Genomic DNA, 26320 nt, shown 5'->3' with positions numbered 1-26320 from the left:
CATAAGAGGACAAATGTTTAGTTAAAATGCTTTTGTAATAATTGCTATTTTGAAACCTTTGCAATTATTTTATTCTAAGATTAGGACAGTTTGTCATAGCAAAAGGTTACATTTTCATAGTTTCAAATATGATATTGGAATGTTACATGTATTCTATTGATTTAGTCTTTCATAGCTCATAATATTCAAGATTTTTCTGTTTGTAATTAGCAATATCTCTCTTTTATTTTGCAGGAACATATGTCTACACTGGAGGTGGTGAGGGAGTTTTAGTGAAGTGGTCCCTAGATGCCTCACAGCAGCGCAGTTTCTTGCCACGATTACCAGCCTCTATCGCCCACATTTCATTATCTTCAGATAACAGATGTATAGGCATTTCAACAGATGATAATGGTAAAACATTGCAGAGTTGTCAGAATTTATTTACCCTGCTTTGAATTAAAAAGGTTTTATACACAAGAATAAGCTACACAAATTTGAATGTTGACTGAATATTTAATTTTGAGGTTTCATGTCATTTATAGATGTACAACTCTACAATTTTGTTCACTATTCTTTAAAAAACAATTTAGAGGCCACTTCCGCAAATTCCACATTTAGTACCAAGAAGTTGAATAATAGAATGTGATTGAGCTTCTTACAAAATTTTACGTAAAAATATACTGCAAATGTTTCAATTCTAAAACTGAAATTCAAATTTTGTTATTTCTTTCATTTTCCAGCAATTCAAATAATTGATCCCCAGTTCAAACATTTATCTGTCGTTCAACATTTTACATGGGGAGTTAGGCCTGTGGCTACTGCTCCTGGAAGACCCGGACCTCTCTTCCCAGCCAGGTTAACAAGGGATCCTCGCACGCAGTCCTTGGTACTTAATGGACGCACAGGACACATACAGTTTTTCTCAGTGCACTCAAAAACACTGCTATACAATGTATGTATGCAAATTATAAATGCAAAATTATTATAATTACTAACCATATATAACAAGTATACATCTTTTGATACAGCATATTTCGTACGTATATAATTTAATAAAACTATTGAGCAAAATTTGTAGTTAATGACACATTTTGAAAAAAAGTATTAGCACCTTCAATGCGGAATATAATTATGTCAGGCAGTTATCAGATTTTGTCTGTCTGCAGATTATGCTAATGTCATAAGTGTTTTGCACAATGTAAATAGTAATGGAAAAACACAGAAATAACTTGCTACTGTGTGTATTTCAAATACTAAAAGTAATGAAACCATTAACAGTGCTACCTTCTTTGTACATTCAACATATTAAATTTAATGTTTGAGAAGCTTTTTGTAGGCAAATGTATGATAGAGCTGAATTCTTCTGCATTTATCAGCAAGGAATCAGGTTTAGCTAGACTGTGCTAAATGGAGAGCTAGTTGAAGGCCCAAATGACACGTGCCGCCAAGCTCAGAGATGCCATATCTGCTAAATTTCTGTGTAGGACATATCACAATTAGTGGTGGCTGTTTGGGTCGCCAGGCTGAGAGGGGAGCCAGAGATGCCCAAATAGAAGATCTATATGCACTGTATATCACAATTAGTAACGGAAACTGACATAGGTGAAAGTGTACAACGAAAAAGAGGGGGCAAGCCAAGTGATAAGTTGCTTGTATATAAAAATGTTCTCGAACAGTTCCTGGCTAAATGCGTTCCCAAGACACTTCTTAGCACAGCTGGCAGTAGCCTATTTACAGCAAAGTATATCTCTGAATAATTAGAAAAGAACATACTTTGTATCTTTACCCCTAGTGAAACTGATTCCTGTAGCGGTAGCTAGAGCATAGTTATAATGATGATGATGATGATGATGATGATGATGATGATTCACAAAAATGTTAATCACTCACAGTGCATTGATTAGATGAAATATAAAGGTCTTTTTCAGATGAGATTTTAGGAATAGCTTGAAAGAATCTTTTCCTACCACTAAAGGAATTTTACTTACTCATGTAAGGTACGGTTTATGTTTGTTATGGAGCCTGTGTGAGAGTATATAAAATACAAACTGGTAGTTGCCAGATTAGCATTTCTGAAAAAGAGAAATTTTGTAACCTCATATATATATTTAAGGCCGAATATTTTTAGCATGGTGCAGCAGAGTCAGGAACTGAAAAACGTAATTATATTAAATTTCAGCCTCCAGTTGCATAAGCAAAGAAATTTTACCTAGGTTTCGGCTGTAATAATGTAGCCTTCTTTTGAAATGCCACAATATAAAATTAAAATTAAAACATGCCAGATATTGGCTTTATCAAACTTAAATTGTCAGTAATGTGGACAATAAACAGTTCAGACAAGAAAAAAATAACAATTTTGAAAGGTGATGCTACAGAAGAATACTGAGAATTGGATTGAGTAGATCAGATAACTAATGAAGAGGTACTGAATCTAATTAAAGGGAAAAAAACTTAAGGCACAACTGGACTAAAACAAGGTGATGTTAGGCAGTGAATGTGTGCGTTTTGGGAGGGGGGAGTAAAAGTTGTAGAGGAGATCAAGGCTTGACTACTATAAGTGGGTTCAAATGTATTTAGGTTGTGGGAATTGTCCAGAGATGAAAAGGTTTGCACAGGATAGACTATCACGGAGAACTTCCTTAAGCCAGTCTTTGAATAGAAGATCACATGTGATTGTAAGAAATTAGACATTTACTTTTGTTGACAGAAACTCAACGAAGGATTATGTTCCCATTACAGCATAAATATATAGTGTGTTAACAAAAATTTTTACGTGTTGTTCACTATATTTGTATGAATATGTATCTGTGAGGAGACAGTCATTACATTTCAGTATTAGACACAGGATGAGAGAAAGGCAGAGCATATCTTACAGAATAATAAAACATGGCAAGCTGTGCCATGAGACTATGGTAACATACTGAGTAAAGGGGAATCTGTATGTAACTAGGTGATTATTGGAATCAGTTGAGACTCCCAAGGGAATGGTCCAATCCGACCTGTAGGAAACCACCCTGAAATTTTTTATACAGGTAGAATACAATGAAAGTAACACTCTGGCAAAAATTTAGCTGCTAAGATGCACTGCAAGTATTTTTAAAAAAATGTTGAAGTTACTTTTTTTATTTGCATGAAGAACCACTTATGACAGCAGTCTGTACAGCCCTTTGTGCCTAGCACACGATTGGCAATGACAAGACAGCATAGCACTGTGTAGTTCTAAAATCGAATTTGAAGCAGCTAAACCATACCATAAATGTAACTTATCATTAATGTTTGGAATAGGAGGCATCAGTAATGTTTTGAATAGGAGGCAGTTTGTACCAACAGCTAAACTGTTGCATATGTAACTCTTGCAAAGGTGACTGGCATAGGAAAATAAATCAAGGCAGTGTTTGATCTTACCTTACAGAAGACTTCCATTAATAGTGACTTTAAATTATTGAAATGAAATATTTCTTACCCACCTATAATTTTATAACAGTTCCTGTAGCGTAGTTCTTATGATAATTTTTGAATAATGTATATTTTAGTATTAATTTTATGCCTTGTTCATTCTCCATAGTCATCACAATAAAGTGAAATGTCATTTGAATGATGAAAGCAAACATTTTCCTTAAACTATGCACATTTGATGAAAGAAAAATTAATGCTTTCAGGTACATCACAGTAATAATTACTGGTTTTGTTTAGACAAATTGCAGTGGAGTAAGAAATTATCCTGGCCATTGCTATACTCGTTGTGTTGCATACCAAGCATACTTAAAGCAGTTAATAAAATGCACTGATGCAAACTGTTAATTCACAAATGCTGAAGTTTAAGAATACTATTCTCCTGCTAGACCTCAGATGTCACGGAGCTGTTGAAAATTATATTGCCCGAGAATTTCCTGAAAAATTCTTTCCACAGACAAAAAAATTCTTTATTGAGAATAACATTGGTTGATCCAGGTGGAATCTGAATTACATCAACAGTTTTTCATAGTCCTCCTGAAAGATAGAGATAGCATTGTTCCAGGCCAGGTGTCCAACAAAAGCAGTTAATTAATTTCTACAACTAGTTAGAAACCATTCTGAATGAAATGTTACAAATTATTCTTTCCTATTTTTCCAGATTTGGTAGGTTGATTATAAGATTTTTGTCTCTAAAAAGTCCCTGAAGACTGATGTAAAGTTGCAGAAACAATAATCCATTCATATGTGTCACTGTCATTGTTGTATATGAATGTATCATAGCATTAATCAGTAGCAAAACAGACCCTGTCCTTCTTCACTTCAAAATGATAAAGTGCAGTTTGCTTGCAATTCTTTCAAGAAACCTGACTGATCAGCGTTAGACACAGCAGATTAGGGATACAGCAAGCTTCGTCTTCATATAAGCTATGAATTAATGACATCTCCTCTATACTTTTATAAATTCGGTTGTTTTGTGGCTTCCTGTACTGTATGATTTCTTGAATCTACTTAACCAGGTCAAAAAAGACTTGAAATCGACAGTGTTCATCTCAATTGCAATTCATAGGGCCCAGTCTCGTAGGTCTCCATCAGTAATGGTGCATTGCCCCTCATGAGCAACTTCACGTGGTTCACATCTCTAGAAAACATCTCTAAAGTACTGTTATTCATCCTATTTATTCAAGTTTAAGGGTTTATGTTGGTTATTAACCAGACTCAGTCATGCTTCCCTTAAAACTCCATGTTAATTGTAAATTGCGCAATAGAATTCCTAACTTGAAGCGTCCTAACATTGAATCATAAGGTGGGAAATTGTAATAATCCCAATATATAACTATCCATTAAATCAATTGAATAAATTGAGGAACTGGAAGGAACTATGTGCCCCTTTAAATAAAAATACAAATGAAACATAAACCGATTGTTTATTACATTAAACAATAGCAAAGTGTTGACATCAACATCATACAAAAAACAAAGTTAATTGATGATGACAACTCACAAGTGGAGGTATGACTACCGTATCCTAGCTGCGCATTAAATCATTTATCCAATACAGCCCAGCGATTGATTTGGAGACTCCAGTGGTCGACGAAATACCACATCAAACGATACTAAGGTATGAATCGGGTTTAGTGGAGCTATGGCAACGGTATGCTTGTTGTCTAAACGTTAACCCCCATCTAGTGAGCTGTGCTGCTGCGTTGTGTCATCAATCTGCTGTGATGGTTAGTCAGAGGACTTTGATCATAGTAGGGAATCAGATTCTCGCTCATCAGGACTCGGGCTCCTCCAAGCACTACCATGTCTTGAAGCAGTGACCTGTTTCCATCAGCCTTTAAACTAAGTATGTCCCTTTTTCTTCCACCAGCTCCGAATTCAGCAGTTTGCGTCAATCTGGCCACATAAGCTAATCAGCTAAAATGTTGCTCTTTTTCATCAATATCATGTCAGTGCTACATATAACAAATCCACTGACTGGAAAGTTGTCAGTCATGGTCCAATCCGAACACATGTTTCTCACTAGTTTGTCCTAGAAATTACTGTCTGACATCAGCCAGCGATGGGCAGATCACAGCAATGTCAAACATTTCTGAATTTCCTGAGGCCAAACTATCATGACGTGCCCTCTGCGAGATCTCTGTTCTCACCATGGTTTGCCCCAACATTCCAAGACTTGCACTTTTCTGCCATAAATTGTTGTGTCCCGGCAAGCACTTGAGACTGTTGTGTTAGGTCATCTCAAGAAGTGAGCCGTGCCAGAGGCTGCTGACCATGAGTTAGTGAAAAGGACTGATAGATTCTGTTGTGAGCTTCTGTCGGTGTCCACTTGACATACCCAAGCCAGCACAAAGCTTTAAGTGCCCACAACACACCTGCTGCATTCAGAGCAATGTGTGGGCTGTGCATTCACAGACTGGAAATATTAGCCCCTGTGCCAATGTACACTGAAATTTTATAAAATACACTTCCCTGTGATAAATCAGCTTAATGAGACTTAAAGTAGATGCAACTAAAGTGTCCTGCCTATTACCAGTCATGAGAAGGGTCAGATAAATTTAGTATAAATGGAAGGAGGCAAGCCAGATGGCTTGTAACCTTACAAAGTAACACTGTTTTTGCACACTGCTTAACATTAAGTGCTAAACAGAAAGAATATTAATTCAGTTGTATCTCCATTTTCAACTCTGATGCTGCCTCAGAAGCAACTGACAATTATAATAGATATTAAATGAGTTGTAAATTTGAGTGAACAGTAACTATAGACAATTGTTTCAGAGAAACTATCAACGAAAACTAAAATTCACTTTACAAACTATGATTGCGCCGAGTTGGGTTATCTCTTTACTGATGCATTCTAAACCAAGGATATGCACCTGCCATCAGAGGTGTGCATCAAGCCTGCACAACTTGCCATGGACCGCAGCCATGACTGCCGGGTGAGCCTCGACTTACACTGCCTGGTCAGCTGGGCGAGCTGCGCAGGGGTCCACCGGGCCGAGCGGTGCCCTGCCAGAACCCGAGTCCACCCAGGCATCAGTGCAGCTTGGCTGCTTGTCACGCCGTGTTCCTGGCAGGCACCACACTGTTGCGGGCACAGAACAAAATCTTTGCGGCCTGTGTGCAGGCAGTTTTTCACTTTGCACAGTATTTACCGAAACCATACTTATCCTCCGGTGTTACATTAAAATAACTGATGGCTGTAACATCAGGAACAAGATGGATGTTTAAATCTCCACCATTGCCTGTAATTTTTAAATCAACTTATTGCTACGTATGTGTAAAAATCTATAACAAAATCTCGCCTTTATCCCCTACATTGGGCCCCCATCAGCAAATATTGCGAGAATAATGGGAAAAACAACATTAAACCAATTTTTCAACCACCTCCAAAAACGAAAATGTTACTGGGCTCGGTGGAGCACAAATTGCAGCTACAAGTTCCTGGTATATATAGTATACAGTGCGAATGTGGGCTCCAGTACATTGGTCAAACACAACGCTGCATTTCGCAACGCTGCCAGGAACACATTAGAAGTGTACGGCTGGGGCACAAGGACAAAACGGCCGTGGCAGAACATAGCCTCAATGAGGGACACACCTTCCAATTTGAAGAAACGAAAATGCTTTGCCAAGTCAGTGGCTTCTGGGAGAGCATCATCAAGGAATCAATCTTGCCAACAGGGACGATGGCTACCATTTAAGTTCGGCGTGGAACCCTGCAATAGCAGCTATAAGCCAGGACCATGCTCAGCTGCTAACGCTTCATGATTCTAAGCTAGACTAACGCAGCAGATGGCCGGTGTTGCCCGGGCGCCGCACAGTTGCATAGAACAGTGTAGAAGGAATAGTTGTTGTATATAATGTGACAACAGTTCTCTAGGACTTTTTCACATTTGCCCCCGGACTGGTAATGAATGTAACCTTCAAGAGATGGGTTATAAATATCCCTAATTTGCTTATGTTAGTTACAGTTTCAAACCGTACATTTGTAGCACTTTTATCCAACAAACAGGAACTCTGCAACAAACAGGGTTCAATTTTCACACTGCAGCTCTGACGATACTGAATGTGTAAAAAAGAGTAAAATAATGCCTTTCATTGTACACGTCTGTCCATGTGCCAGTTGTACATGCGCACGTACCATCTTCCCATATCCTGCACCACTTGGTGGACAACAGCCACACTGTATTTGTCTGCTATTTCTTTTTCATGGTGAGAAATTGTTGTAGGGTGAGGAAGCACATTTCTTCCACTTGCAGCAGGGTACTATGCTTATATTTCTGGCAATGTTTGTGCAAGAAGTAGAAAGCCATTTCCTGCCCCATTGATGAATGGTCACACATCTCTTGTGCACATTGTTACACACTTCTCCAGGACAATGTATTTAGCTATGCCGGAAGGTTGCCACTACTGTTGATCTGACTATTAGGAGAAGCTTTTGCAGTTATTCAAGTGTTGCAACAGGGTCCACAAGTTTTCCTACACGTGACGGCAAGCTCCACTTACTTTCAGTATGGCGAAGGATTAGACCACTGACCACATAGAAAACTTATAAAATTGTACTGCAAAAGACCTTGTTTGTGGAAAATCACCCACAAATGTTACATGAAGAATATAAAAAGTTGGGTGTATGAAGAGATTGTTGAAACATTTCTAGACAATTTAAAACTGTGGACCACAGTGTAAGAAAAACTAAAACTTAACTACAACAGATCAAGTTTCATAAAAGAGCACAAAGTTAGAGGCTTTAGATGGAAGTGGAAAAAAGATATATAAAACAATAAAAAGTTGCTTGTACTATGTTCATTACTGCATTACACATTACTGTGTTGCATTCATTATTTTACATTATGAGTTCCTTTTCTTCACAAAGGCTCCAAGAACAGCATTTTCATAGCATATAAAACCCTCATGATTCTCAGAGGAGTGCAGACGATTCAGAAAGCTATTCTGCTCACGTGTGACCCACCATTCCTGCCTCCCCAGCACTGTCTGTTTCCCTATTGCACTGAGTCCTGTTGACACCGAGGCTCAGCTGGGTACCTGAACAAGCCATGGGCCTCGACGGTGCATCATGGCTCGCGCACTCTGTTCCTGGTACAGCTGAGCTTGACTGCCCGTGGTGCAGGCAGCAATACGGAGTGGTCAGCCACCTCCGGGCTTGTTGAGAGCTATGAATTTGGCAATTTTACTCTTTTTTTAGATACTTGTATTGCATCTTAGCAACTTATGTTTTGATATGGTCTTTCTTTCAGTATATTCTTATAGATAAAAAAATTCAGGGAATGTGTAAAAAAGTCGGATTGGGCCAATCTCTTGTAATACTTTTGTTCACTATTCACAAACATTGAACAAGACATTGCAAAGTTGAATACTGATTACATATATTTGCTGTTTAACACCAGCTAATTTTTGTGCATATTCCTAACTCCCAGAAATTATGCTTACCGCATTTTCTGCTCAGATAGTGTTGCATACTTCACCCCCCCCCCCCTTCACCCATCTGGATTTTATGTTAATGATTTAAGGCACTAACTTTGTGTCACTGAACTCTTTCTTTCATATCTTTGAAAATGCTATGTGCAGTTTTGAGTCAAAAGAAATGTTTGTAATTGATATTTATCTTGGAGATATCTTCAGTGTACCATATATGACTTTTTGTTGGCTACAGCTGCCATGTACATACTTACGCAGAAAGACGACCTGTGAAATGCACTTCATTCTATGTGTTTATGAACAGCTGTAGTCTGGGACCTCCAAACAGCTTTATTTTTGCATTTGATGAGATTTATTTGTAGCATTCCAGTCATTCTGTTAAATTTACATTATTTCAGTGTTGCAAATTATCTCATCTGTCCTAATCTCAAAATATTTGTAGCTTGATGTTACAGGACAGAACTATCTAACTCAGGAACGAGGTGAAGTTATAGTTAACACAGAAGTAATTAAGGTTGCCTTCAGTTCTGCTGGAGATTGGCTTGCAACAGTGGAGCAGAGAGACGACAATGAAATCAGCCCTGAGTTGCGCCTAAAATTCTGGATTTATGACAGCACTAAGCAGACGTAAGTTGAGCTTAGTCTTTACAGATCAGTTGTCTGCTATTTATGAGTTGCAGTAATCACCTATATGTGTCTTATTTTCAGGTATTCATTGAACACTGCAATAGAACTGCCTCATAAGAGTACTGTCTATGCCTTAGAATTCCAACCATCTGCAATCTCTAACCGCTTGTTGGCTGTTACTACTGGTGATGACCAAAAGTTTCGAATTTGGGGACTTACAGAAAATTCAAGCTTATACAGTAAGTTATTTACAGCAGCTGAGTATTGCATGATTGATAGCATTTTAGGTCCTCAAATGCATTTAAGAAAACTAAAATAAATTTTTTGTAAAATGAACAACTAAAAGCAATTTTCACATTTGTTTAGGAAGATTGCAGTTGTATGCTTATTATATAACATTAATTTAACCTGTTCACTGTATTAAAATTAATATAATGTAAGTTAATAAACATTTGTAGTGGAAAATGTTATTGTTAATTCTAATGCTATGTAAAATATGAGGGGGTGGTGACTGGATATCAGTAGATGAACAGTTTACTATAGGTGTGTTCTTGTGCTCCAGTGAATAGGAAATGAAGCAGAGGCTGCAAAAAACTATGAAGAATTTGCCAAAATCAACTGCGTTATTGAACAGGGTGTTTGAGTTGGCCCTTGGATGCAATTCTGTAGGGAGAGGGAGGGGGCGGCAAGAAACTACAATTTGGTGAGAAGTGATCAGATTGCAAAAGCTCAGAAGTAGCTACCGAAATCAGCCACATTACTTAACAGGGTGGTCAAGTTGGCCCTTGTCTGCAGTTTTGTAGTGATCATTCTCCTGAATGTGTAGAATCATACTCAATGTCGAACTCTGTCTATTGGGTACAGTAAAATTAGGGGCTGGTGAGGCTGTTACTGCAGGATGGAATAGCAAGTGTTAGACAGATGTGTGGCACAGGTTTTGAAACCGTGATTTTTCATGCTAAAGATATGTTCCATATAAGACACTTATTGTAAAGACTCCATTGTGACAAGAAAATGAATTGCCCTGCCACTGGGTACATGCCACATAACTTTCTGAAATGTTATGAAGCATAGCCCTTTCATAGCCAAATGTAAGTTAGGAAGTATGATGACCCAAATATCGCTGAAGTAGATATGCAGATAATTGTATCCATTAGCACCCTGTATGTGCCTGCTCTTTTTGTAAGTCATATTATATTCAGTGGAGAATGTCAGCTACGTGCCTCTTTCTTTAACCCTCTTAAACTATCAGGAAATAATTTCTAAGGTATTCTAAGCAAAACACAATAGTGAAGGAAACAAAGAAGAATCAGAAGTAACAAATCTCATTGAGACAGACTTGCCTAATGTGCAACTGAATGTCAAGCACATATTAATAGTTTTAGTGGTCCAAAGTGAGTAGTGGCACTATGGTTAGAGATGGTGGAGCAGTAGGTTGTGGAGCTGAAGGTGCTGACCAGGGTTGGGTAGAAAAATTCTGCTGAAAGATATAACATCTCTTATTCAATCTTGAGCTACAACGTTAAAGTGCGGCAACACCTCCGGATATGCCTTTGGCAAGTGCTTGGTCTACCAGAGGTGCCATTGATGTGCGAAGGTCACGGTGGCGGGTTGCCCATTTGACTTCTGTGTCCTGCTTTTCAGACACTGTTTACCCCACTCGGCAGCATGTGCCTGACTTAGCACAATGTGGTCCTGAGTGAGTAGTGCTGATGACACAAATGTCTGCTGAATTCTCATAAGCATCCACCACTACCAGGTTAGAAGCTCGTCCTTGTGCAGATGGATGGTGGCAGTACCGCCCTGGCTGCAAACCACTGCCCTCCAAAACAGGAATTTGGTTGCTACTGTGGATCCTGGGAATGGCTCATCCATAGTCCATAGGTGTGGCCTTAGAAACCTGTATTGGTATAGTGAAAGTGGATACCCAGACCAGCATCGGCTGCTGGGTGGCCCATAACATGAGGGAGACTTGCATGGATCCGATGTCATAGGGGATGCTGCTATAATCAGGGGTATTTATTATGATTAATGGCACACTTGTTGTGTCAATACATAGCTTCCAGTCATATATGGATCAACACCTTTGTGTCGCATTGGTGTGAAAATACTCTGCAGGCCGGTTTGTAGTTGCAATGCCTTTCTGCAATGTCACCACAATGGTGCGGCTCAGCCCTCCCACCTTATGGTGTACAAATAGGTTCGCTTGTGAAATTATGAAATTACGTACCAGTGCCTCTGCGTGTGCCTCCTTGCCTCACATACTGTTGCAATGGAGCTGTCTCTCAGGCGGTAATGCCCAAAATTAGTGACGACATTCCAGTAGCTTAGCAATAGCAAATGTTTATCGCACTTGTCCTTTCGAACAATCCAGCTTAACATTGCCTGTTTAAACTGGTGTGCTGCTTAATGCTTCCAGTAGTAACAGACAACTGACACTGTCATTAGAGTGTTTTGTTATACGAAAATATTTTAAGTTTCTTAAAAAGGAAAAAATAATAAAGTGGCAAGTCTCACCAAAATAATTCAGTCCACATATATTATCAAGACAGGGTTGTAGCCTCTCCCCGATGTTGTTCAATCTGTATATTGAGCAAGCAGTAAAGGAAACAAAAGAAAAATTCGGAGTAGGTATTAAAATTCATGGAGAAGAAATAAAAACTTTGAGGTTCGCCGATGACATTGTAATTCTGTCAGAGACAGCAAAGGACTTGGAAGAGCAGTTGAATGGAATGGACAGTGTCTTGAAAGGAGGATATAAGATGAACATCAACAAAAGCAAAACAAGGATAATGGAATGTAGTCTAATTAAGTCGGGTGATGCTGAGGGAATTAGATTAGGAAATGAGGCACTTAAAGTAGTAAAGGAGTTTTGCTATTTGGGGAGCAAAATAACTGATGATGGTCGAAGTAGAGAGGATATAAAATGTAGACTGGCAATGGCAAGGAAAGCGTTTCTGAAGAAGAGAAATTTGTTAACATCCAGTATAGATTTAAGTGTCAGGAAGTCATTTCTGAAAGTATTCATATGGAGTGTAGCCATGTATGGAAGTGAAACATGGACAATAAATAGTTTAGACAAGAAGAGAATAGAAGCTTTCGAAATGTGGTGCTACAGAAGAATGCTGAAGATTAGATGGGTAGATCATGTAACTAATGAGGAAGTATTGAATAGGATTGGGGAGAAGAGAAGTTTGTGGCACAACTTGACCAGAAGAAGGGATCGGTTGGTAGGGCATGTTCTGAGGCATCAAGGGATCACCAATTTAGTATTGGAGGGCAGCGTGGAGGGTAAAAATCGTAGAGGGAGACCACGAGATGAATACACTAAGCAGATTCAGAAGGATGTAGGTTGCAGTAGGTACTGGGAGATGAAAAAGCTTGCACAGGATAGAGTAGCATGGAGAGCTGCATCAAACCAGTCTCAGGACTGAAGACCACAACAACAACAATATTATCAAGCGTTGGGTAACACCAGTATTTATTAACAGTGTTAATAACAAGCAAAGGAAGAATTACTTTTCATGTTGCAACCCATTTGCACAGACACGTTCATTGCAAATAAAGAGAAACCTTGCTTTTATGCTTTTCAGGGGACTTCAAAAAATGTTGGAAATTGTACGAAAATGTAAATAGTGGAAGACTGTTTTTGAAGCACTTACACAAGTTTTACATTTCGTGACTACATTGATAATTCATACTTTTTGAAGAAAAATGCCGAATTATAGTTCTTTTCAGTTTCTTCTTGTCAATGGTGATGTCTTCATTAAAAATTTAGCAGAAGTCTGGAAGTGTTTACAAGACCTGGACATATGTTTCAGACAGTATGTAACATCAAACAGTTGTCAAGAAGTATACCTAACTTCAAATCATAAAACTTGCTACATCGGATGCTAAAAATAATTTTTATAAGAAAATTCACTACTGTTTGTAAAAAGTGAAACACTCAGAAGCAGTGGTCTGCAGCATACCATGATTAGAGCAAGTGTAGAACAGTAGAATCATAAGAAGTTACATAAGAGGCAGGGAGTGGCATGCAGGTAAGCTCAACAGCACCCTATTTTGTGTGACTGGACAGGTCAATGTTACACAGTGCTTAGTCAGTGTGGAACCATCGTATGAAATGAAAAAGTATAATCAAGTGCCACTATGCCTCACTGAGAACACAGGGTGGAATATCGGCAGGAGAGTGTGTTTGAACGGGGCAGAATGATTGACCTGCAGGAGGTGGGTCTGTCATTTCATGGCATTGCAGCTTGCACAGGCACGCTGCTTCACCAGTGAGATGTATGTGGAACCAGTGGAGGGAAGAAGGCCATACACAGCACTGACAACGTACTGGACAACGCAGTGAGACCATAGTGCGAGATTACCACCATCTTGTCTGCTTGGCCGTAACGGTCAGAACAGCTTTGTCCATAGTGTTGGTGTGAAGTTGGAGCACCACAGCAGGTGCGGGCAAGCCTGTGTCAACGATTTGATGCTTTCTTCTGCGGGCTGGCTGGTGGCATGCATGCCATTGCTTCTTCTTCATATGACCAGAACACACCAGTGTCAAACACTGCAATGGGCATATGAACACCGACACTTATCTACTGAGTGGAAAAATGTAGTGTCTTCGGACGAGTCCCACTTCAACTTGTCTTACAGTTATGGAAACATACATGTTCAACACTGCCATGCTGAACACAGTTGGGTAGACTGTATTGCTGAGTGGCATAGTGGACAAATGACGAGTGATTATTTGAGGCACCATTGCCTGTAACTCACAATCTTGCCTCCTGCATCTTGAGGGCAATCTGTGATGATTTGAGGTGCAATTCCCTATCACTCGCCATCTCTCCTCCTACATCTTGAGGGCAATGTGAACAGCTACCTTTACATCAGGGAGGTTTTACAGCCCAAGGCACTGCCCCTCCTGCAGGCCGTTCCACATGCCACATTTCAGCAGGATAACACCCTGCCGCACATGACGAGCAGTGTTCAAGCCTTAGCCTTTTTCAAAGAATGATGGGTATCACTGCTTCCCTGACATGCTTGTTCACCTGACATAATGTCCATTGAACATGTCTGGGCTGTAGTTGGTCATCATCTTGTTCATTCAGGTCCTCCTGCAGGGACAGTTAATGCTTTGTGGACGTGCCTGCAAACCATGTGGCAGAGTATTCCTCAGAAGCAAATTCAGGCGCTGTTTGATTCCATACCACAACCTCTAGTGACTGCGATTGCAGCACATGGTGGCACTACACCTGTACTGAATTTTCAGTCACAGTTCATGTACAGGTCTGTAATGCTAATCATTTGTTTAGTGTCATGTCCCTAACCAGTGGAATGAATTTCAGTGTGATCACATCTCTTGGTCTTGGTTTTCACTTCTTCTGAACAGTAGTGTATGTAAAATACAAAATAGCAGCTGACAATACGTGATGTTGGTGGATTAGATAAGGTGGCAGACACAGTGACAGAATATATTCTGCAAACATCATCATGAAGTTAAATATACATGTGTACATAGATATGTGGATGCTCTGGCATAATGAAATACAAGGGGCGCTTAAAAAGTTTATGTAGCGTATATGCAATGTAGCATGACTGATACGGGTGTATAAGCACTGATATGTAGGGAAAGGATAAGTGCGGCAATTGTGTATTTCTGACATATGCGGTAACTGTCAAAATGTGAACTATGGCAACATTATTACCAAATGTATCCATGCAGGACAACATGCTGTTATTCTCTTCCTGGCTGCCGAATTACAAACACCATTAGACATCCATCAGAAGATGATGAGTATGTATGGGGGCAGCATGTCTGTCAAAAACGACCATTCCAGAATGGTGCAGCATGCTGCTGCTTTATGATAATGCACGTCCCCATATTGCAAATTTCGTAATGCAGAAGTTATGCTAACTCAAGTGGGAGACACTTGAGCACCTGCACTGTAGTCCCATGCGATTGTCATACCTTTGGCCCCCTTAAGAAAGGCTGTGGAGGATTGACAATTCCAATTGGATGAGGATTTGTAGCTGGCAGTTACGGACTTCTTTATGCTCTAGGATGTGGTGTTTTACCAAATGGCTATCTTCAACTTGGCTCAGTGGGATGACGCCTCAAAGCTCATGGTGGTTTTGCCCGTTTGGCATATCAGCCTTCGAACAGAAACTTTTTGATTGCCCCTTGTATGATTCTGTAGGACATGATAACGGGTGAAATGAATAGTTAAGTTTTAACTGGGCTGTCAGGTTCCACGCTAAAAAAGACCTCAGAAATTGGGACGTATTAAAAAAAAGTGCCAAAAATGTGTGGCGGTTATGACTGTATTTGAATTTTTTAGGCTTCGCTATTATTTCCCAATGTAACTAGCATTTCAGAAATTGCAACATGTTCTGAAAATCTGTATACCATACGTCACTGGATTATATTTCCCTGCAAATCAGAGTGAATACTTTTTTTAATGAAATATTTGCCAACAATTCCCATGTAGTTCAAATTTTTGAAGTCGATAACTCGTGTACAATCAACAGTATTCTAAGCATTGTTATTGTTGGGTTGGCATTTTTAGGAGACAAAGCACTAGCGGTGCAAATTGTTCCAACTTGTAATGACTTCTACTGATTCGGAACTGTGGAGCCTAGAACTCGAGTCAGTTTATTGTGTAATGTTTGTAAACACTACTAGAAAGCCAACAATAACACTGTTTCATTACATCTAAATATCAGGAAATTTATAATTATGATAACACAAAAGCATGGGGAATTTACCATTCTCAGTGTAGAGTTTTCAAAGGGACCTATAAAAAATGTTCTAAACAGTGAAAAATGTTAATTCTGGGAATACCAAAGCAGACTTATACTGCTGTGATGTATGTACTTTTTGTCACATTTGACTGTATTTGTAACAAAATACTGGCATAATTACCATTCATCACACACAGGATGTAATTTTTTACTGAAGATTGGGCCCAAAAAGTATGTTACTGCTATGTTTGGCTATACTTAAGTAATCCTATTGACAATCAGTTTGGTAATGGACGAACAACAGACCTGAGCTGAGATAGAGGCAAATACAGACTGATGCAGTCCTCATCAAAGTATCAGAGTTGCTGAGAGTACCACTTTTGTTCCATCTCTCTCTCTCTCTCTCTCTCTCTCTCTCTCTCTCTCTCCTTCTTTCTCTCTCTCCCCCCTCCCCCCCTCCCTCTGTAAATATTCAACAATCCCAATCATAAGCACTAACTTACAGAGATTTTTCGTAATACACTGGTGCACTTAATGTCGTTTACAGTCTAAGGAAAGATATCAGTACACAGTTAACTCAGGTAAAACACAAACATTTTGTTAATTAAGGAACAACTTATTTTTCATTGATTGTCACAGATGTGATAGTCCTTGGTTGTTTGATACTTGGTGATTGAATTGTTTAAAGTATGAAGCAGCCAAATAGCATCTGTGATGTGAGGCAATGCTGGTGTGACAAGTCCACCCCAATGTTTCGTATGAATAGGTACACTGTTCAGAGTCAATAAACTTTGAAGACAGTCCTGTATTATACAGTTGTACAGTAATCACTGTTAAATGTGTAGGCTCATTGTACAACAAGAACTATTCCACTCGCCAGCCCGACAGCAGTGCTGTAAGCTGACTGGACAACACTAACTAAATAAAAACACTTCAGGCGCACTGTAGTATCGGATACACAATGATAGCAAGGTGATTGCTGGTATACTAGAATTGCTTGTCTACAGTGGCCATTCTTATCTCAAGGCCGTGGGGTGGTGGTACCTGGGAACTCCAAGGGTTATGGCCTGAGGCATGCTTGGATTGGCCCCGCCATAGATGCTGCACTGGCTTGCAGCATCTTTGCGGTGGTTGACCTCTTGCTTTGAGTTTTGGTATTTGACAACACAACACTTAATATTAACAGTATTAGGAAAGAGTAGATTGCTACTCATCTAAAGATGATACATAGAGTTGTTGACTGGCACAGTGATAAGACTGATATACACTTAGCTTGTATTCAAAGCCTTCTTCAGTATAGAAAACACATGCACACTCATTCAGACAAGCACGCACATGACATGCACACATGGTTGGCATCTCTGGCAGCTCAGATCAGAATATGTTCCAGTCTGAGCTGCTGGAGATGGCAGGCCTGTGTGGGAGATGTGATTGCACGTGTTACGTGTATAAGTATTTTCTTTTCTGAAGAAGGCTTTGGCCAAAATCTAAATGTATTACAGTCTTTTCATTGTGTGTGTCTGCAACTCAACGTGTCATCTTTTACAGCGACCAGCGATCTATTCTTTTCCTAATATTCCAACCTGGAATTTCCATTGTTTGATTTTTCGCTTAAAATTAAAGTTCTTTGACTGAAGCATTTGGCATCTGGTAGACAGCTGTCTTTCACCATAGATTCTCCAGAGGCTCATTACGCCACATGGGTACTGCTGGGAACATCATAGCAGTTTCAGCTTCCACCAGTTACATAGGAAATTGGGTTGCTACCTCCATTTGCCTTTAACATAAATGAGAGAGAAAACTAATATTAATAAATGATTCTTTATAAACTTGAGAAATAAAAGATATGTTAATATTATGACTGAAATTATATTTTAACAGAGAGTGAATACGATCTATCACTTCTTGGGCAACACACATACTATGTGAACTGGATGTTTGATTGCACAGACAGTGAAAAGGCATGAGGGTAATTGTGTCTGAAGCACTAACTCACTGTCATGTTTAGTGGTTCTTTACTGGAGTGGCTTAGGAGTGAGCAAGGATCTTACATGGGTTGGGTTTGTGTCAGAATATAAACTTGTAAGGGGAGGGAAAGTGAATGAAAAAGATATTCCTTATTTCAGAGGATGATGTGATTAAAAATTTAATTGACTTTAATGATTGATGATGAGTAATTTTGATTCTTCTTCCTACCACCATTATGAGATAAGTTTCCAGGTGATCTACAGTAATTGCTTGGATCGTGTCTCTCACCTGATTTCAACTGCCACCAATCTCTCTTGTAGTATCTTCTGCAATTCCTATTTCCTTTGATTCCTTTTTTCACACTTCTTGTTTTTTTTCATATTTTCTGTTTCAGTCTTTGTTTGTGTGTTTCCTACCACTGCTTCAGTTTCCCCGATCTCTGCTTCTACTTCCATATATCTGACTCGTCAGCCTTCTCCCCCCCCCCCCCCCTTTTCATGCCCACTCATACCCCCTTCACCCTCCCCTATCTCTCTCAGTTCCAGTCTTCAGAGTTTCAAGTCTCATCCATGTCTGGAATCACCATTAATTTTCCTATGATTTTGGTGCCTTTCACTTTAAGTCTATTAATTTCCTATCTAATATGCTATTATTAACATTTCCTCCAAATCTGTTGTCTTCTTTCTGGTTGAAATCTTGGTTCTGAAAGCCTTTTTTGTCATCTTCTGTTAATTAGTATTGGTCCCATGCTGTTTGAGAAGTGCAAATGCATCTCTCTCACTATAATTGATGATGATCCATTGATGAAGCTCAAGGCAAGAAAATAACAGTTTACTGAGTAACAAATGCTCTCTCTGGTCATGATGCACAGTTAGTTAGGGTAAATAACATAGCACCTTACATTGTGGATACTCCTCGGTGAAACTCAGTTAGAATAGTTAATGACTCCAGGATAAATGTTTTTAAGAACAGTTTACAGGACATGACATGGGATGTAATTTACAATGAAACAAATCTAACATAAAATTTAATCTATTCTGTGGTAAATTCGTATCATTATTTGAAAACAGCTTTCCGCATAAGCTAATCAGAGAGGACACTAAACAGGCATGTAAAAAACCATAGATCACTTGAGGGATTAAAATATATTGTGAAAGGAAAGGGAAATATATCTTGTGTTAAGAACAGCAAGGGATCCTGCAGTAGTAGGACACTACAAAATCTAATCAAAATTACTAAGAAAGGTTATTAAAAAATCAGAGAACGTGCATGTATTGTAAGAAATCGGCACTTCCATCAACAGACTTAAGGCTAAATTGAATTTAGTGAAACTAGAGAGGTAGCAAATGCATTTAATAATCATTTCTTAAATATAGTGGAATGCATAGAGGCAAACAGTTCAATAGCAAAATCATGGCATTGTGTTGAAAATGTAACTTACATAAAATTATTTCATATGAATGTATCATCAACTTCTCCTTCTGAAATTAAGAAAATTACACTTTCTCTAAAAAATAAAAGCTCATCTGGCTTTGGTGGTGTTTGCAATAGAGTACTAAAAATTTGTTCCGATGTAATAACTCCAGTCCTATATGAAATATGCATTTGGTTGGTTGGTTGGTTGTGTGGGGAGAGGGGGGGGGGGGGGGGGGGGGTTGAAGAGGGACCAGAGAAATATGCCTTTGTTAAAGATAAGAGAGATGTCAGTAACTACTGATCTGTTTCACTTCTGACATCATTCCAAAACTTTTTGCGAAGGTGATGTATTCTAGAAGAGAATCTCATCGTAGCAATAATAGTATCCTTAGCTAATCACAGTTTGGGTTTCAGAAGGGTTGCTCTACTGAGAATGCCAAATACATGTACGCTTACCAGATTTTGCAAGCATTAAATAATAAAATAGCGCCAGTTGGTATTTTCTGCAGCCATTCCAAGGCATTTGACTATGTGGATCATAGTATTCTCCTAGATAAATAGACATTTTGTAGGATTGATGGTATATCCAACCAATTAATAATTTCATATCTAACCAAAAGAATGCAAAAAGTTGTACTTAATAATTCAAGAAATGTAGCGCAGAGACATAATTCTGACTGGGGAGAAATCACGTGGGGTTCCCTAAGGTTCAGTCATAGGTCTACTACTGTTCCTCATATATGAGGCATCCAGAAGCCAAATGCAGTGAGTGCACTATAACATTTTTTTCAGGAAACGCAAAAACTTCTTACTTACTTCATATGGCAGATATTTGAAATTCCTTTTCATCATAGATTTATGCTTAATTAAGGAGTATATTTCTGACAATCCCTGAAACATTCAGCTTTTATTTTGCTAGTTATTACCTAAAATAATTTGGATTCACCGAGTTTTGCCTCTGTTCCCAGGGATCTACAGAGTTATGCTTCTGTAGATATCGATGTGCATATATTATCGTTAACTAAAAAAAGACACCTTAATACTATTACAAAAGATTTAATGACTAAAACTGAATGTGATTACAATGTATGTGACATTAAACAATAGTTTGAAAGTAGTTAATATGTCATAAGCTTTCAAGTCCTGACCCATCCCCTCTAAATTACACTGGCAACTCATTGTCCTCTGGATGAATTTCAAAGTCTGAATCTTCATGTGCATTGTTCCCAGCCATCTGACAATGGATTACATTCTTGTCGAAAGCAAGATTTTCGTTTTCTTCCCAAATTTGCCCGAAGTGCTTATTGAGAAGGAAATCAGTATCCCTTTAAGGCTCTTCTAATTCTGATAATGTTTGGCTCCATGGATGAGTAGGCTTTGCCTCGTCTGCATATCCCTCTTCCTTCACCAGCATCCATTCTATAAGACACTTCACCTCTTACTAGTGTGCTTCTTTGTTTAGCTCTGGTGATCACAACCCATTTTACAGGGGCAAATCTGAAGTGCCATTGACTAGGTGGCTTAGCTTAATGACATCAGCAACTGAATCCTTCCAACACAGATTGTTGACATCTACTCCTAATTGCAAAACTATTCCGTGATCCTCAAACACTTCATTGTACTCACTCGATAATTTTGACTGTAGACCTGAGAACCTTTTCTATTTGGCCAAAAATTCTGTCAGGTGGTAGAAACAAATGTCCAACCATTGGATAGAATATCTTCACTCGTTTCATGTTGACAGGAGCTTCTTGTGTTAGCCAATAGCACAGCATACCCAATATCGTCTGGTTTTTGTTTTGCCCTCCACAACTGTCTGAAATCAGATGGATGGTATGGATGTCAGTTAGGCCTGTAGATGTTAACCTCTGATGTACACAAGGTTCAATTTCATTGGATCCCTTTACAAAGTCTTTTTCTTTCCATATGTATATAAATGTGTTCTCCTTGTTTTGCCATGAACGAGATGGTCCTTGACAGATTGTAAAATTGTATGCATACATTTGACATGTATAATAAGCACTTTGATCTTGCAGTTTAGGCAGTGGAAGGTTTTTCTGGCAGTCAAATGTCAGGGTTATTTCACTGTTGTCCTCAACTTTCAGTATATCATAAAAAGCATTTGCCTTAGCTTTGTGTAAAGCAAGGTGTGTTGTCAATTCTTGTTACTTCACCTCATCTCCAGCTGTTCGGGTTAATGGCTTCATATGTTGTTCTAAACTGATGCACACTGAGCAACAGTCGGTTGCTGGGGACGCGAAGCTGATATTATAATCAGATACAAAAAAAAGATCTGAAAAACTCTTACGTAACTTTATCCACAGTATTCTCTGGATCCGCATTAAACATTTTCCAAACCTTTGCAATCGATAATTCACTGGACGTGAAGAGTCTGCAGTTTTTTTTTTCCCCACAGCAGTAGTGTGATTGCACTGGTTTCAGCTTCTCAATAAACTCCTTAACCGCATCTCGTTTTCCTTGATAAATATTTGCCATTTGGTCTCCACCTCATCTTTCAATTGGAGCTTCTCCTGTCTGTAAGTACCGTCTATAGACTCTTTGTATTCTCACTGTTGATATGCCAAGAACGCTAGTAAACATCTTTTGGCACACGCACAATTGCTGAGTTTGGTTTACCACTTTCAGATGGGGCAAATAGAATCAGATTGAAGTATTTATGTTTTTCCAAGAATCTGCTGCTTCAATCCGACACCTCCTTGGAGATTCGACTGATGTGTGTATAATTACAAACTTGTCCTGTTTAATTTTGTCTCCAACTTTATAAAAGGCCTGATGTGATCTCCTTATATTCTGCATTGATACTCTTGCACGCTGGTATACTGATGAAGGTGCATGCTTGCACTGGGGATGAACTGGAAACCCACTTGCAGAATATCTACCAAAGAACAGTAATAATAAGGAGAAAGTTAGGATAATGTACTTAAAAAAATCATATACTGTACTACGTTTCCTAAACAAATGATTATAAAATCAATAATGCACTGTTCATTCAAGGAAATCGTTCCTGACTACAGCCATTTGAAATGACTGTAATTTGTATTAACATAAACCTAAAGCATCACAGTGTAACTTACTGTTTACAGAAATGTTGGAGTTCTTATTATTTTCATGCAATGAAATAGCACAAAATACTAGCGTTGAGGAGTAAATCTTTCCTTATGCATTTTGCTTTGTTCCTCTTCCGGTCAGAAGGATTGGCCGATTTTTTACGGCTTTTTCCTTTTGGAACTGATTGTACAAGTCTTCCATCAGTAACATCCTTGATTATGGAGGGAATGATAAAGCACTCTTTGTATTTTATTCATCAAAAATATCACAAACACTCTCCGTGCACTCACAAACAAGCCAAGCTATAAAAACGCGTCAATATGGCTAGGTAACAATTGATGTGCTGCTGTTTTTTGTTTCACATTAGTTTGCAGTAGGTACAACTTGACAAATTGCCACCCATTGGCTCAGAAGTAAGGTTTTTGTAGTAGTAAGCTGGGAAGGCTGTATTATTCTGACAAAATACATAATGTGTACAAAGCGAGTTTTGCATCTTCAAACCTTTTTGATAATGGTGCATGCTAAGGATACACCAAGTTCTGCTTCTTTATCATACAATGGATTCACTCAGTTTTGCTTTGCAACCAGAAGTGGAAAGACAGAGTTTTGCATCTGCAGACGGTTTTTGAGGTACATTTTAGGGCAGAAAAAAAAAGGTGTTTTGTTCATGTTTTAAGAGCGTAATCAATAGATGGCAGCACAGAGAACAAAATGATGGCACCAACTCATTTTCGAGAAAAAGTGGATTTACAACAGTTTGCACCTGGACGCCTTGTATGTAAATGTTCTTCTGTCAAGTATACAATAAACAGAATTAGTTCATTTTGCGTGTGACAGTAGTACTGCAATTAATCCAAGCATACATACAGAAACAGAACAAATGGTAAACAAAGTTTTTGAAAGTATCATTGACTGGTTTTCTGCAAATGGTCTCACCATCAATTTTAAAAAGGCATGACATATTCAGTTATGCACATATGGAGGTATCATACCAATGATAAGTGTAACACATGGTGAGGAAATAATAAATAGGGTGGAAACTTCAAATTCTTAGGGGTCCATATTGATGAGAATTTAAATTGGAATAAACACATTTTGGAACTTCTAAAGCAAATTAATTCAGCCACATTTGCTCTTAGAATCATTGCAAATCTTGGGGAGAGACAAATCACTAAGCTGACATATTTTGCATGTTTTCATTCAACAGTTTCATATGGAATATTGTTGTGGGGTAACTCACCTTTAAGAAAAAAAGTCTTCATTGTGCAAAAATGTGTTGTAAGAATAATGTGTGGTGCTCACCCATGATCATCTTGTAGACATCTGTTTAAGGAGTTGGGCATTCTAACTACTGCGTCACAGTATATTTATTTCCTCATGAAGTTTGTTGTTAATAATCCACTGCAATTCAAATGGAACAATGAGGGGCATAATTACAATACCAGAAGGAAAAATGACATTCATTACTCCACATAAAGGTTGTCTTCTTCACAAGAAGGGGTGCACAATGTTCCAGTGAAAATTTTTGATCGCTTATCCAGTGATATAAAATGTCTGATAGACTGCAAAGTTAAATTTTATGACAACTGAGAAAGTTTCTGCTTGACAACTCCTCCTGCTCTGCAGAAGAATTTCTATTACTTTAGTGTATAAAAGGTGGTGGATAGGAATTACTGACTCACGTCTGTGTATCCTTTTTTTTCTTTTTGTAAAAAAAAAAAGCTTTAGAAATATTTGGAATGTAACCAAATGTACAAATTAATTTGTGATGTGAGTGTAAAATGACTTGTTTCACCTCATGATGATTTATTGTGCAAAATGATCCAGGAACGTGTAACTAACTAACTAATAAAGAACAAGATAGACATAATCATGCAGTGGCTATCAACAAATGTATCATTTCCATTATCAAAAGAGGATGGAGTGCTGTAAACAGCAAAAGACAAAAATCTATTTTTGTCAGTAAAAATGGATTGTGCTACAGTGTAAATTTTAATTTCCCCTCAAAGCATGTGTTGTCAAATATGTCAACACAGTGGCTTCTCCAAATTTAACACTAATGGCCATGTTATCCTTAGAAAATGAAATACAATTTACTGACTTAATTGGAAAGAACAGTTACCATAAGGAGGGTGTCTTGGTTCAATTACAGCCACTACCTGTTTGTTCTAATTAATGTACTAGTTGCCATCATTTTTGTGTCAGTGAAATCAGCAACTAAGTTAACACTTTAAATAAAGTGTTTGGTATTGCAATCAGCTACTGAAGACTTGAGATTCAAACCCCTGTTTGATCATCCAGATTCAGGTTTTCGTTGGTCCCAGTACTTCATCTAAGGCAACTTCTGTGATCGTTCCTTTTGAGAAGGACACATGTGACTTCATTCTTCAATCTTCGTCCTTATCCAATCTGATTATGTGCACTGTTTCTAATGATACAGTTGGCTGGAAGTTAAACTTTAATTTATACTACTCGTTTATAAAGAAAAGTTGTTGTTTAATGTTGTTACCAAAAATCTCAAAAAGATCCTGATTAAATTACTTCAAATTTTTACACGATACTCCTAATAAACGTTTGAATGTACAGAGGCTACATATTTTTTTATTTAGCAAATGCAAAACATTGCTGGGCTCACAATTTCTTTATATTGATAATATTTCTGGCCTTGTTGTTATCTGCAGTATGCAGATTATACTTTTTTTGAAATATTTATGCTTTGTTTCCAAATTTGCTTTACCATAGTGGACAATCCAGGATAGCAAACTCAACTTTAGATGAATCATGCCAATACACAGTGACACGGAAAGATCGGATAATAACTTTTGGCTTTTCAACATCTGCTCTTGAGACACACACACACACACACACACACACACACACACACACACACACACACACACACACAGACAGACACACACACACAAAACTTCAGAGAGCATACTTACACTAACCTTTGGTGAGTTGCCATTATGGCAAAGTGTTGGGGGAAGAGAAAAGATGTATAGCAGTAGAGAGATGGGGAAGCTCCACAGAGTGTGGAGGTAGTAGCAAAACATTCGGAAATAGGAGTTTCATCTGGCCAAATAGCGTGTTGTCGCCAAATAGTGTGTTGTCGCATTTCTGTTTTCTCTACCATTTTCTTATCTACTGCATCCTTCTTTGTAATTTCTTATCTGCAGAGTTAGGGAATAATGTGTTACTTGTAATGCCACTACTAGAAACTGTTACTTCTCAAAGGTAACAGTCGGTTATGGCGTTATTATTTCTGAAAAGTAACTTCTTCTTCTTCTTCTGCTTCATTAGGACCCTTCAGGATAACATGTTGCTTGTTTTGCACATCTTCTTTCTTCCCAATAGCTCTTCATTCTCTTGCTTCTATTTCTTTCTTCTTCTGTTAAGACAACTTCGATTTTGATGCAAAGTAACTATAACTGTAAATAAGTTAATTTTGTCAGTAACCATGTAACAAAAGTATCATTCCTTTTTTCATCACATGTAACATGTTTTGTTATGAGAATCTAAAGACAGCCTAATGCTGGCTGTTATTCTCGGAGGGGAGGGTGGGGGGACAAGCAGTATTTGTTTCAAAATTAAATCTTTTCAACAATAACTGCATTACACTGCT

At 38.3% G+C, this 26320-nt stretch overlaps 1 protein-coding gene across 1 annotated transcript in view; it reads left to right on the top strand.

The window, feature by feature from the left end:
* Positions 1-26320, top strand: part of LOC124607404 (WD repeat-containing protein 75) — a 218743-nt gene that overhangs the window by 44402 nt on the left and 148021 nt on the right. Inside the window, exons 6-9 of the mRNA XM_047139728.1 lie at positions 235-393; positions 723-934; positions 9320-9504; positions 9586-9743. Coding sequence (XP_046995684.1) covers positions 235-393; positions 723-934; positions 9320-9504; positions 9586-9743 — 714 coding nt within the window. The remainder of the gene's footprint in view (positions 1-234; positions 394-722; positions 935-9319; positions 9505-9585; positions 9744-26320) is intronic.

Source organism: Schistocerca americana, chromosome 3 (assembly GCF_021461395.2).
Source record: "Schistocerca americana isolate TAMUIC-IGC-003095 chromosome 3, iqSchAmer2.1, whole genome shotgun sequence".
Classification (NCBI taxonomy): Eukaryota; Metazoa; Arthropoda; class Insecta; order Orthoptera; family Acrididae; genus Schistocerca; species Schistocerca americana.
Note: the sequence above shows the minus strand (reverse complement) of the source record. Positions and strands in the feature narration are given on the sequence as shown.